Source organism: Manacus vitellinus, unplaced genomic scaffold (assembly GCF_001715985.3).
Source record: "Manacus vitellinus isolate BGI_N305 unplaced genomic scaffold, ASM171598v3 scaffold_0_pilon, whole genome shotgun sequence".
Classification (NCBI taxonomy): Eukaryota; Metazoa; Chordata; class Aves; order Passeriformes; family Pipridae; genus Manacus; species Manacus vitellinus.
Genome location: NW_021938789.1, coordinates 5,350,385 through 5,365,427, shown reverse-complemented (window position 1 = coordinate 5,365,427; position 15,043 = coordinate 5,350,385). Strand labels below are relative to the sequence as shown.

Sequence of the window (15,043 nt, the reverse complement as noted above, 5' to 3'; positions counted from 1 at the left end):
AAAATTATACTGTTTTTTCTAATCTCTTTGCTTCTCTGTATTCACATTATTGTAATTCTGTTTGCATAACTCATTGCTATTTATCTCTGTAAGCAATTTACAGTCATTGTATCACAGTGATCAGTATTCTGTGGTGTTTTCTGCAACATTTGCTGAATATTCTAAATGCATTTTGATTTCAGGATTTTTTTTTTTAATTGTTTTTGTAGTGTGAGCTAGAGAGAGCCCAGCTGTACCATGAAAATCCATTTTGTTCGCAGGCTATGAGTTGATAAAGGCACATTTTTGAATGCCAAGTGGACCCGTTTGATCTGGAAAGACAATCATAAATGGATCCTCATATTAGCAGTTTTAGAACCATGCTATAACATGCTGACTGACTGCGAAAGGTGAAGAGGTTGAAAAGAGTCAAGTTCTGACTGAATTATGTGGGGAGAACTTTGTTGTCGAAAGCTTGACATGAAGGTCACACAAGGACACAGCTCAAGATATTACTTTGTTTGAGTCAAGACATAATTTGGACCTGAGAAAGAAATGCAAATAATTTATTGGCATATTTTTCTGCATCGAAGTGAATTGCCTTTTTATCCGAAATATGTCAGCGAGAGGAGAATGGTGAAGGAGTGGAGAGATATTATTAACTAGTTCTTTCTCCTGAGTCATTCACCTAATATAATTATGGCAATGATTATTTTTACATTTAGTAGCCTCACTAGACAAAGAGGTGTATTTATACAGACATGTTAAAATGAGTCATTACTAGCTGGGGTTTTTTTTGTTAATCTGGAGATTTTCTCATGTGGCCTCATGAACCTTTCAAAAGCACCAAAATCCAAGGTATTCATTCTGAGTAGAGATGAGGAGGATGATCAATTTGGTGTAATTTGCAAGAGAAGTTATAGAATTTAACATTCATAGATTTGGTCAGGCAAGATTAATAAGATCTTGCAGTCCTTAACTCTTAGATACTTTTGAGTTTCTTGTCCACAGAATTTTGGTAGCTAAGGTATGTACAAAATATGACATTTACACAAGAAAAATAGGGCTGTGTTTTCTGTTATAGAGAAAACAGTCTTCTGAATGTATGTTGTTGGTTTTGTCTTTTAGATAATTCTTGTAAGTTCTTCCCACAATGACCGTGACCAAAGCCTTTTCATAAGCACAGATGAAGGAGCCACTTTCCAGAAACAACCCATTACTTTCTTTGTGGAAACCCTCCTTTTTCACCCAAAAGAAGAAGATAAAATACTTGCTTACACCAAGGAAGGCAAGGTAAAGCTTGAAGATACAGCATTTGTTTGAAATATAAGAGTTACTTTGTTAAGAGGACACAAAAACTTTTAATATGCTGATTAGTGTTGGGTTTTATGAAGTACCAGTTGCCCAGAAGGGAATCATATAGTGGTTTTGAGTTTTATTTAAACATTATTATTTTCATGTCCAAATCTTTGTTTTTATGGTAATTTCAATCCTGGCATTTTCAGTTGATATGGATATTGGGAATATTTACCCTCCTGCATAATATGGTTAAATAATACTTTTGAAATGTGCTCCTCCCTAGAAAGTGAGCATAAAAAATTTATGGTATAGTAGAAAGTTAATGAAGCTGAAATAGTGCCTCCAAAGGCTGTTCATGCCATGTAAAATAAAGTCATACAAAATAAACTGCATACTTGTACAGCAGAATAGGATTTGGGGAATCAGTAGAAATATAGACTAATTGTCTCTCTTATGATGTGTTTATATCACTATCAGATTCAGGAGTCGTTTGTGTTCGTAAATTTTGAACCGTTTTCAGATTTCTTCTGGTTAAATTGTAAAGTCATTTTTCTGGATAGGTTGGGCTAAGCACTGGGGTGTGTGTAGCTCATCTGTGCTGGTTTAAAGGTAAACCAGCAGGGGAAATGAACTCAACTCAAAAGAGAGATTATAAGTCAGAATAACAATTTAATAAAATAATACAATAAGTACGAATATACAGACAAACAATTGGTTTTAACCCACAAAGCCCAAATATATAACCCAGCACCCTGGGGCATGAACAGAGTGGTGTTCTTTGGGCCCCCTGAGTCCAAAGGAAAAGGAGAGGGGAAAACCTGTTGGTGAGAGTGCTGTTGCAGTCTGGTCAAGAGTGGTGATTGCAGTCCAGTCGAGAGTGGTGGTCTGCAGTCTGGTTGAGAGCGGTGATCTGCAGTCTGGTCTGCAGATCTGAAGTCTACCGTCTTCCTCTGGATCCCACAAGTGGTTAAAAAGGTCCCAAGACTCCAAGATTATATATCCTCCAGTTCAGGCAGGAATGCTCAGTACCTCCCTCAGGGCAGCGGGGTTCCTTAATGGGTGTGAGGACAAGAGCAACTCCTATCTCACAGGCCTCTTAGCACCTAGTTTATAGCCTGAGGAGTCAGGCTCTATGTGCAGATGGTGTAAATGGTTCATTGATAACAGTTTCTGGGAAATGGCATGGAAGGCTATAGAATACACAGTTTTGGGTTACACCCATCCAGTGATTAACTGGTCTCAGCTGTCCTAACTAGGACATCATCTCATCTCCTTTTCACAGTGCCAAAACTGCAGCTGCAAACTCACTGTAATTCTGGTCCTGGTTGTGGTCTTCACTCACCTCCATCATTACTCCTGTTTTAAAGTGGTCAGACTTCACAGAAGGTGTATATTTAAGTGATGACATTAGTCAGAGAAATTCGCATATGCTGCAGCCAAATACTGCACTAATTCCAGTGGTGTTAGATCATCCTTTGGGATATATCCTGGGATATAAGTTAATAGTTGATCCCAAACCAATTCATGTTTACAGGCATTTGCAAATAATGATAGAACTAGAATAAAAAACAGAACAAACCAAACTAAGTCATAGATGATACTAAATATTTTACTTAGCTTCAATTTGATATTGTAACACAATTACAAATAACTTGAATGCATATTATGTAAATAAAATACTTCAGGGAAGCCTGAAGTCATAGAAAGTCTATGTTATGAAAACCTCTTTTTCAATTTGGCTTTTTTTCCTGATGGTAGATATAATTACTGAACTCTACATAGTTACAAATTGGCAGAACACTGAAGTATAAGAGTCCGAAGTGTATTGAAAACTGACCAGCCCAGAAGTAGCTGGAAGTATTTGTCAGAAGAGAGAAGGTGACAGAAATACAAAATGAAGCATTTGGTTTGTGTTTTGATGAATTAAGCATGTTAGGGAGATTGTTGGGCATTTTAGGCTTGGATAGTCTTCTGAAAGGAGTGATGCTGTTATTTTCCATGCTTAAATGTGACTGGACAAAAAACCCCTACAAAATATTCAGCAAAAGATTGCTCTGCAGGAATAGCAGGAAGAGTTAGGTAATCTGATGGGCTTTTCTCAGGCTTTCAATATGACACTAAAAGGAGTCAACCATGAAGACTTACTTAACAAATCCTACATCATTACCTAAGATGTGTATGAATGAAGGATGCCTTTGACTGTAACTGGGTCAGTAAACTGCTTGCATTTTGTATAAAATCTGATTTACTTGACCTAGAAGGGAGAGGAAGATAAAATGATGTTGGCATAGAAGGAGTTGAAAATCAGAATTGCCACATGACACAAGAAAAGGTCACTGTACTAAAATCAATGATCTTGAGAGATAGTGTTGATCTGAAGCTGCCCTGAGGAGACAAATGTACTCTAGATTTTTGAGTTGAGTAACTTTACCTTTCCTAAAAGAAAGTAGTATCAGAATGTAACACAATCTAAAACTCAGGAGAAACCATTACCTTCTGTTACTCAAATGGTTTCTTACAAAGGCACTTTGGAGACTACAAGGAATACTGGACTAAGCCTTCATAAATAGCAATCAGCAAGGCTTCTTTGTCTACTGCAGCATCATGGCCTTTTTCACAACTTTTGATTCTATTTAGGGCTTATTTCATAGTGCAAAATATACGTTGTTCATTCATTCAGAACCCTAGATTCTGTTTAAATAGAGCTCTAACCTCTAACTGACACTATAAATTAATGCAAATCCAGTCAATGTTGTTGGATTAATCCATTTACTGCCTCAAATCTATATGCTCTTTTTCTGGCTACTCCTCAGTTATAATGAAGAACAATCAACTGTTCGCTGAGTCTACATAAATGTTTCTAGAGTTTTTTTAAACCTCGTCAGGGATGCTGTAGATTTTAATTGTTCATTTGGAAGCTGAAAGGATGAAAAAATGGCAGAACATAAAAGTATTTCCAATTTTATTTTAAATATGATTCCTCACATTTATTACATGGGTGGTAATAAACAGAATTACAAGATCTATTAGATGTATTTGCTGAAGCCAAAGATTTTAGCTGTCCACTGATATAACTGTTTTCACCCTGTATCTGATCTCATTTAGTAGTTTTATCATATGTCCCTGTGGAAAAACAGAACACATGGGTCACTTTTTTTTTTACTATAGATAGTTCAATATACGCATAAGTTAGTTACATTTTATTTTTTTATTTATTTCAAACACTGTGTCAGTTAAAATTTTGTTTCAGTTTGAATATGACTTATTAGTCCTACTTCTCTCTCCCTTACAGTAAGATTACCAGAGCTTCCCCTGCAGTAAGCCAAACTGTTCATTCATAAGCTCTCAGACTTTGATCTTAAATGTGTGTGTAAGGAGGTAGTTTGGGTTTGGGAGGTGGGAGGAATGTGTGTTTGATTTAGTATTTTTTGGCCCCTACTATACAGGCAACTGTTCTAAAGGCAAGAATCTTCTCTCATTTTCTTCTGAAATTCATTGATGACAAAACTATATCCCTTTGTTCACGTACCAGTGTTGTCCTTTATCCTAAAGAGCATTTTTCCCTCTTGCCAGGAACCTCTGAATTCTTGGCTTTCTTTGCAGCTTAGATACTAGGGTTAGGGTAGCACATTAAGTGATCATCTCTCCCAGATTTAAGCAGTCTGCTGAGGCAGGTAACTCGATGAGCGGGGACATTTTAGAGAGATGATTATCTTTTCTGTATTGCCTGTAGTGACAAATGTTTGAAGAAGTAAGCTTAGGTTCTTCATCCTGCACAGTCTAGCCCATTCAAAGCTTGCATTTGTCCCTCTCAGGAGGTTGCTCACAGGAATATGCTATAAAATACCATGGTTGCATCAAATCCTAACCCACGTAATAAAGCTAATACCAGAAATGTAGGCAAATCAGGAGCCTGGCTCTGCAACCCCATCATTTAGCTCTGAGGATGAAGAGTTCTTGGTCCTTGATCATTTCTCTGTGCACTGACTGAGTCAATGCTAAAGTAAGCAATCTGAATCCTCGCTGTAGTTTCCTACTCTTAGCTGTGGTCTACCAGCTGTAATTGAGTATGGAATGGAAGAAAGCCATTGGAAATGCAGAAATACTCTTTTATCTCTGGGAAATACTCTTTTCTCTCTAGTTTGAACTTCAGTAAATTTACCCATAGAGTTTGTGCTAAGTTACCTCAACCTTTATGTTTATCTATCTTAATACTGCTGGGTTTCTGTAGTAGAACATAATACATAACAGTGGGGTTTTTTTCATCTCTTGTCATTGAACCTGCCATTTTAAAACAAAAGCATTCCTTACTACTCCTTGTAAGACACTTTCCCCCAGAACAATCAGTGTCTGAACTGGTGACTTATTCCCACACCAGAGAAGAAGGTTTTACTTGCCTTTTTTTCCTTATTAGAGATATCAAGAGAAAACCCATCTTATGTAAATTGGATCAAATAAGAAATGCATGCAGACAGCGGGGGGCTTTAAATCTATCTTATTAGAAGTCTGATAGAAGCTTCCTATTTTAACTAGAGGAAACATAATGAAGGCAAATGCTAAAGGAGGGAGATTTTTGAATAGCTATTTTATATCCTGCTTTAATCTGGGGGAAAACAACTTTCATCTGCACTCTATATCCATCAATATCATTAGCATTTGTTTTCTTACCAGGGGTGAATTATTCATATGGAAGGTGGAGCTGGAGTCCTCCCTGTCCAGGCCATCTTCTGCCTCTCTGCTGAGGGAACACTTCTCATGGGCCACAAATTTGTATCCATGAAACAATTCCTTAAGTACATCTCTCCTCATCAAATCTCCTAAGCATTTCTCTAATATCTTTTGGTCCTATTTTAGCAGAGTTTTAAATCCATTGACTTCCTGGCTTAGTATTTTTGATGGCATAAAGGGAACATTTTTTCTTTTTTGGTCAATGAATGGGAAGAGAAGTGCCCTTCTACCATGCCTTTGAGTAAGCATGATGATGTAAAAAAGAATTTGACCCCAGCTGAGCTGTGAATTATTTTCATGGTAAATAAGAAGACATTGTCACGGAGTTTTTTTAAATTATAGATTATATTTCAAAAGATTTTCTCCATGAAAGGTTGTTACTCTGAAAAATATTGTACAGAATTCCTGGTAATGTTTTTGGTTTTGTTTTGTTTTGTTTTTTTTTTTTAATTGGTGTACAATCTTTCATTTAATAGTGACATAGGACCTGTCTTTGAAGATGTATATTAGCAGTTTCCTATCATCTCATTTTTTTCTTTTTTTCCCTTTTTTTAGGTCTATGTATCTACTGACTTGGGGAAAAAATGGATCCTTCTGCAGGAACGAGTTTCTAAAGATCATATTTTTTGGTAAGAAGTCTGTTATTTTCCAAATAATAAAATGAAGAGCAAAAGTATTTCATTCTAATCAAGAAAGATGTTTCCAGAGATACTAGTAGGACAGTATGAACCCTGGCATCTTTTGCAGATTATGTTGGTCTTTCTGTGTCCTCTATTGCAAATTCATACCAATGATCATACCAGATATCATCACATGGAAGGGTTATAGGTCTGGATCTATGGAGACCAAGATGTAAAGAAAGCTGCAATATTGAATGAAACTGCTCTGCATTTACTGGTGAAACTGATCTTTAGAAAGGAGAGCAGTCTTTTTGCAGAGAAAAATCTATAACATTTTTTTAAGAAAGATTGGATCATACAGATTAACTGGAGTCATATAAACACTTGCACTAATAAGGAAACTGGTGAAAAATATTTGTCCTTTATTGAGGACACATATATCAAATTATTTCATTTTCAGCTTAAATATTGTGCGGTCTCACTAAATGTTTAAGTGATTTAAACAGGTTGACAAAATGTTGGAAAAGTAAGTCAATGCCCTTTTTTTAACAAATGAAATTAATTTGAAAAGTGTATAGTTTCTCTTACACCAAAATTAAACTTTTGATAGTGTTTTAATTAGTTTACTTTTAAAATTGGTCCATCTCACACTCAGTTGCCCCTTTCACATTTTACTTCATTGCAAAGTATGTATTTTTTATTACAAGAATAAGTTACAGTCTTCTAGACACTTGCATTCCCTAAATGATTTATTTTAGTTCAGGTCTCTTAAGTACTGTGTGAAAGAGTAAAATAATTGTTAAGGAGTAACACCATGGGTCATGCCCAGCTTATAATCAATTTTTCCTTAGCAAGATTATATAGGATGTAAATCATGAGGGCATGTGGTTATCTGTCTTTAATAATTTCTTTTTATAAATGCATTAAGTCTGAAAACAAATAAAGTCATTAACAGGTAGAAATAAAAGTGGAAGCCTCTCTCTCATAGACTTGTTTATTGGTGTTTTTCTTACCTGACACTTAGAATACTTAAATTATGAAAAATATAGCAAACCGTTGAAATATGTGCCAGTTTTTCTCCAACTCAATCTGTCATTGTTCTCTGTATCTAAGGATTAAAACCAGAAAGTACATGTTTAATTAGAAGTCTGTATTTTGCTGTTTCAGAATCCTTACATTTCCTTATATCATTCAGATACAATCAGGAAAGTGTCGTGGATCTTTGATAGGAATAATTCCAATGCAGTACTTCAAAGTCATGGTTGTTCATAAATGTCGCATTCTTCACAGATAGGAATAATAAATTCTAAGAGTCTGTACATTTATAGGCATTAGATATGTTTTCTAGGCGGTTGTTTTCCTCTTTTATATGTATAGACCGTACTGATTTCTCTCATGTACATCTCATGATAAATGAGGGCATGTCTCTTGCTGATACTGGCTGGTTGTGCCAAGAACATTTGACTGGGAAGATTCTTAGCAGATGTTTTTTCTTTGATTTCAATTGAGCTTTGCCACTGATGTCAATAATATAGCCTAAGATTTTTATTGCAGTCTCGTAACTACAAATATTATCAGTCATAATATTTTCATGTGTTTTGTAAAAACAATTTTTTTCCTGTGCTTGCAGAAGCAGCCAAATCTTCATGCGCTTCATGAAAAAGCTTTTTTTTTTTTACTCCATGAAAATATAAATACAATTAATTTAATGGAATATGATATGTATCTGTATTAAGGGGAGGTCAGTAGAGACAGAGTTTTTGAAATATTTACGTTCAGATCTTATACTGTAGGTTTATAACTAATATATTAATATCATCTTCTGGGGTTTATTTGCTTTTCAATTGTTCTCGATCATTCCTTAAATAGCTTTGCAGATTTAATATGTGGAATTTGATTTTTCATGGTACTGGAACTAATGAAAATATTATTGGTATCAATGGAAAGTGTGTTATACTATCTCTAATTTAGGAGCACAGGATATTTGCTTCCTATCTGTGATACAGTGTGCTCTTTTCTAACAGCATCCTAGCTGTTTTCCCTATTTGTTTCATTTATTCTTTTGGAAAAGGAAGTTGACTAATCCTTCATAGGAGTTTGCCTTCTCTTAGCATCTTAGAAGGCAAAGCAGGCTTCCCAGAGAGGTGGTTGATGCCCCAAGCCTGTTCAATAGGCATTTGGACAACACCATTAACAACATGCTTTAACTTTTGATCAGTGCTGAATAGGTCAGGTAATGGGACTAGATGGTTGTTGTAGGTGCCTTCCAACTGAAAAAGTTTATTCTATTCTAAAAACAAAAGCGCTGTAAGGCGAAAGTATGAAAGGCAGATTTGCAACTAAAGATAAGATACTAAGTACACTGTGATTAAAAAAAATGAATTATTTTGTGTCAATGTTTAGAATATATTTCTTTTTTTGTGTGTGTAAATATTAATTAGGAAGATTAAAATCCCCCCCCTTTTTTAACACTGAATGTTTTAATGTTATTTTTTTCAATTTTGAAAAGATTCTTTTTCTGTAAAATTAAGAAACTTTGATTGCTGTGGCCAGTTTTACTTCAGCATACAAACTCCACTGGCCCCAGTGTGACAATTTCTGTTTCAGGGATGTTATAATACCCATCATTTATAAATACCTTTTCCAGTTCTTGGTGCATTTTTAGGAGGGAATGCAAAGAGATACGACCTATTCCAGCCAAACATTAAACACCCACCTATCACATGGTATATAACTGGGTTTGTATACGAAACCCATTTTAAAAAAGGAGTGGTTATTATGTGGAAGAAGAAAGAGTAGTGCAGTTTGGCATTCCTCTGGCTCTGCTGCTATTCTTCTCAGTCTCCAAGGCTTATGCACCATTGAGAAATCCTTTTGATTTCTCAAAATAGAACTTAGTAATACATAAGCAAAGAATAGATTGTGAATCAGCTGTCTACATCAGCACTAATATACCCCGGGACAGTAAGTAATGAATTGGTAATTACCAGAGAATTAGGCCTGACACATTTCTTTTATGACTCCGTCTAGAGCCTTAGGAATGCTTTATCCCCAGCTCACTAGGATATGTGGATCCTATGCTATGGGTATCTGTTACTCTTATTTTTAGCTGAAGGTTCTCTATTTTCATGAAAGGTGAGAACATAAAAATAAAAAATGATGAGTTTATTTGGGTAGAGCAGTCATTCTCAGGAGACCAATGTTCCGTTCTCATCCTGAAATCCCATACGGATAATCCCTCACAGCCATACCCGTTTACGTCAAGCGTAGTGGGTTCCTGGCTATTCAAGTGTCAGGTGAAAGAGGGGATTTCAGTGATGTTATGTCCTGAAGGAGAGAAATGCAAAGAGGATTTCACTGAGCCTTTAGCATTGAATTTCATGTGAGAGGCTCTTGTGTGGGAAGCCAAGAATCTGTGTGGGCAGTTATTCTTAAGTTTGACTTAATCACTTGCAATGGGTTTTGTTTCTGTTTCTGTCTGTGTGATGATGTGTGTGACTTATTTGATTTATGTGGCAAGCTTTGGTAGCAGGAGAGTTCAGGACTCCTGTGAGAAGAGACCTGGAGCTGTCTCCATGTGAGACAGGGCCAGTTCCAGCTGGCTCCAAGAGGGACACGCTGCTGGCCCAAGCTGAACCTGTGAGTGATGCTGGTATTGCCTCTGTGATAACCTGTGTAACAAAGGGTAAAAAATGTGCAACAGTTGTGAGAGAAAGGAGTGAGAATATGTGAGATGAACAGCCCTGCAGACACCTAGGTCAGTGAAGAAGAGGGGGGAGGAGGTGCTGCAGTGGCCAGAGTACAGGTTCCCCTGCAGCCCTTGGTGAAGGCCATGATGAAGCAGGCTGTCACCCTGCAGCCCATGGTGGTCCATGGTGGAGCAGATGAATGCCTGAGGTAGACTGTGACCCTATGGGAACCCCACACTGGAAGAGGCTCCTGGCAGGACCTGTGGAGAGAGCCACACTGGAGCAGGTTTGGTGGCAGGACTTGTGACCCACAGGGGACTCACACTGGAGCAGCCTGTTCCTGAAGGACTGCATCCTGTGGGAGGCACCCGTGATGGAGCAGGGGAAGAGTCTGAGGAGTCCTCCCCCTGAGAAGGAAGTAGCAGCAGAGACATGGTGTCTAAAAAACCATATGCATAAGAAGGGGCTCCACAGTATCCTTCAGGAGATCAAATACAGGCCCAAATGGAAACATAGGTGCCCTGATTTCCCCCTGTTTCTCACTGTGTTTTATTAAATGCAACTTTACAACATAACTGAGGTTAGACATACACAAAGGCTGCACCGGGGTGGTGGCAATTCCACCTCTGTGCCACCAATAGCAGCTTTCTTGCTGCTTTTCTTCTGCGGGATTAGTGCTCAACTGTTGGTGATCCAGTGATTTAAGAAACGGAAAACTAATCCCTCAAAAAAGTTCTAAAATTACATTCTGCAGGCCTAGTTTTCCCAAGAGGCTCAACATGATGTCAGACAAGCCCAAGGGAGATAATGGAACCTTGTGTTCACAGGAAAGGGAAGAAGCATATTGAGGTTGCCTGTATTTGCAGCACCCTGCAATCAAGTCAGGCTATTTTAATTCTGAAGTGTTATAACCACGCTATTACATGATCTGAAGTGCTGGTATGTATTGCACTTGGTTTATCCAGCACAGTATACTTGGTCAAGAAATATTTCTTTTCCTAGAGGAAGATTTATCTGATCTAAAAGTTAGTCTGAATTTCATTGGAAAACTCAGTGGTTGAATACAAAACACTAAAACAACATAAACGAGAAGACCCTGAATTTACCTAAACAAAACAACTAAATAAAGAAATGGTCTCAGACTACTGAGGTGTGAACATTTTCATCGCAAAGTACTGTGAGAAAAAGAGTGGGGGAATTTTAACCAAACCAAAAACCCTACCAAAATTGAGAAAAATAGATAGTTCCTGAGAAAGTGCTTGTTCTGTTGGGGAAAAAAAAATTGTGCTGAAATGTCGACCAAAAAGGAAGAAACTACCAGATTATTAGGGTCTATTGCATCTCTGCTTTATAAGACAGAAAAAGTCCTATTCTAAAGCCAACCAGGTAACTGTAAAATTGTGCTTGTGAATGGATGTGTGGACACAGTCCTCACACTGGTACAATGCATTTGTGTTCTGTTAGTAGCATTTTGTAAATGAATATGCAAAAAAATGTTGTTTTGCATTTCTCCCTCAATATGAAAAAAACATGTAATTGAGCTTTCTGTTGAAGTGGATCATATGCTGTTTGTGTCCCTGTATGTACCTTGTTTGCCCTTCATTTTAAGAAATCTGTATCATGTGAGCAGAGGGACCTAGATTGTGTTTAGCCTGCAGAGTATCATACAGCTTTCTCTTTGGTTCATGATTTAAGCACAAGTGAAATAACAGTATTATCTTTTAAGTGCTGTTGGCAGAGGAGTCCACTAAAATGAGATTAGTTTATTCTTCAGGGATATAGCTTCAAATTTTCTATATTAGTTATACTCTCTTCTGAAGATTTTCCTGGCCACTGTAATAGATTTGGTCTTTTTTTCAATAAAAGAAGAAAGGGTTATTCCTAAGTGTTTTTAAAGTGGATAAAGGAACTTTGGAGTTCAGAAACTGCTCAGTAGCTGACATTCAAAAGTAGACTTTGAGGGTGTAATGTCTTCATTGAGTAAACAGAGTCTCTGCTGTTAGAGTTCATCAGTACAATTAGAATAAGGAAAAACACAAGTCATAGTTTTTAAATATTCTGCTTAATTTGTGCCTTTTGGAATGGATAAACTGCACGTAGAGCATGCATCTCAACTCCAGAGGTGCACCACCACCACTCACTTAGACTTGGGTAAAGTTAGACATCTACAGGTATAGCTTAGTGGCTATTCCTTTTGGCAGTCTGGTGACTTACATCTTTGCAGGGTTGCCTTTAGATTAGACAGTTCCCAATGCAAGTTCAATGGGACAAAGTAGAAGCAAGACTGGGGACACAGAGTGGAGTGATATAATCTAGTAGAGCACTGAGAAGAAATGCTTGTCAAACTGCAGTATGGACCTGTCATCCTAAACCTTCTTTATAGTCAGAGGACACTGTGGGAGGTGATCCAGCTGGTTTAGGAATAAAGGAGTTGCCTTTTAGAGGTAACTTTGCCTGGAGAGTAAAGGATAATTTTAAAAAAGGGGTAGGGGAAATGTCTGAACTTCAGGTGGAAAGAGGTATTATTTTCCTGGCTGGGTTAAGGAAAAAACCCTTTCTTGTGAGTTATTGACATCTACTCAAATAAAAGTCTAAAGAAGAAACGTAGTCTGGGTTGGAAAGTTTTGTTCTGAAATGTTAGTTAAAACAGATCAGCTACATCTTCTTGCTCTAAAACATTACACTGGAAACAAGATTAGAATCTACTTGTGTCAGCTGCCACTGTTGGGAGGAGCACAGTAGAAGGGAGATCATTGTAATTCTGGTCTGTTAAAAGAAAGATGAGAAGGCAAAGATATTGACAAATACCTCAAACTTTGTTTATGAAATCATGTGTGATATATAATAGATACAAGAGGTAATTTCGGAAATACTCCAAAACTTCCTTTTCAGTATTTATGCTTGTTAGCTTGTCAAACTGAGCCTTAGAAAATTCAGCCTAAAAATTTCCATGGTTCAGCTGCATGAGGTCCAACACAAAAAGTAAAATATTCAGCAAACATTTTTTTCCCTCAAATTGCTGACTGCAGAGTTGATAGCAGGTTTGATTTGGTGTTGTGGATATCTAGAAAGATAGATAACAGCACACGCAGCAAAAAAGTTCACACATCCCTTTCCTCTGCTTATATATATTCTTATCATACCTCACTGATTCTAAAATGTTATCTGACCTACTGTATTGCCTCCAAAATGCTAAAATAGTTTGTGTTTGAGAGACCATATTCTTATTAAATACAAGATTTTTCCATACCTTTATTAAAAAAGGAAAAATAATCCCACTGAAGTTTCCATGACATCTTATGGCTTGGAGATGCTTATGCCTCACCCTCCCCATCCTTTTTTATACTGATCATTTATCTTATTAGGGGAAAACAGCATATGTGATTATTTCTGGTTTTTATGCAGCAGTGGAAATCATCCAGTCTTGTCCCCCTGGACTGTGTTCCCAAGGAGTCACCAATTACTGAGTCTGAGTTTTAGCTGCCCCTCATAAATTAATGCTATTAAAATAATTAAGCAATGATGTAATTTCAATCCAAAGTATAGCTTTATTGCATTTGATTGTTAATAATTGTATCAAAATATTAATTTTCTCTTAAGTATCTTAATGGGTTTTTTTAATATCTGCATCTGCTCAATGTATCTCCTTTGCCTGTCTTCAGCTCACATCTGCTGACTCGATGGACTCTTGCCATGCCAGTGAAGAGCCTTGGGAAGAGTGATGTGACTCTGGGAGTGGGGCTGGATTCTGCCTCACTCAGTGACACACAAATGTCAGCTGAAACCTTTCTCTGCAGAATCTGCCTGACTAATGACAATAGAAGGGCCAGAAAAAAAGCACAGCTGGGGCTGCCATTCCCAGGCTGGGATGGAAGCCCTGAGGGTAGAAAACTCATCTTTTGGCTGAGCATATTTTACATGAAAGATATTAGGAGAAAATCAGCCTGTATTCCCATTATAGCTTTTCAGAGTTAAACTGCACCTTGATCAATTCTGTCTGAATTTTCTTCTCAGGATGTTTTTCTCAAAATTATTCTTCACTTTCTTTGTCAAAGCAGAATCTACTCTTCTCTTGAGTATACTAACCAAAGATGTATCAATTTTTTATGGAAACTGTGTGTCAAGTTTAAGAAATCTCTAATAAGAAAGGAATCTTAAGTGTTTTTTAGCATTAAATCTGCTTTTTAGTCTCAAATGTCAAATGTAATTGTAAAAAGATGCTATAGTACTTGCCAGAGCCTGTGACTGTGTGCATATCTCTGTGTGTACATATATCAATTCATTATTATGAAGGATTTTTTCCAATTTCATACCTTTTTCTGTTTTTGGTTTTGTTTTTTTTTTTTTTTCAATTTACCCTATTTTTATCCGTAGGTTAGTAAAAGAGATTCTAAAGAAATTTAAGGAAAACATTGTCAAGTACAGAAAAAATAATTTCCTTCTAGATGTTAGTAATGGGACATTATAAATGGGGTTTATTTCAATTTCCCAACTAGAATGTTAAAGCTGGTTAGTATGAAAGCCTCTCTTTTCTTCCATCCACATAATTACTATTCTGTAGCTGGCTCTACATAATTTGATTATATTATGTTCTCAGGGCCGTTGCTGGAGTTGACGCAGACCCTGATTTAGTTCATATGGAAATCCAGGACCCCAGTGGAGGTATGCAAATGAAAATGTTATCAATTGATACCCTAGTGTATAGTAATTTCTCTTTGTTTTAGGGGT

At 36.9% G+C, this 15,043-nt stretch overlaps 1 protein-coding gene across 1 annotated transcript in view; it reads left to right on the top strand.

The window, feature by feature from the left end:
* The window catches only part of SORCS2 (sortilin related VPS10 domain containing receptor 2), a 231,400-nt gene that overhangs the window by 122,881 nt on the left and 93,476 nt on the right, over window positions 1-15,043 (top strand). Inside the window, exons 2-4 of the mRNA XM_018079321.1 lie at window positions 1,108-1,272; window positions 6,562-6,635; window positions 14,913-14,977. Of these exons, the coding sequence (XP_017934810.1) occupies window positions 1,108-1,272; window positions 6,562-6,635; window positions 14,913-14,977 (304 nt within the window). The remainder of the gene's footprint in view (window positions 1-1,107; window positions 1,273-6,561; window positions 6,636-14,912; window positions 14,978-15,043) is intronic.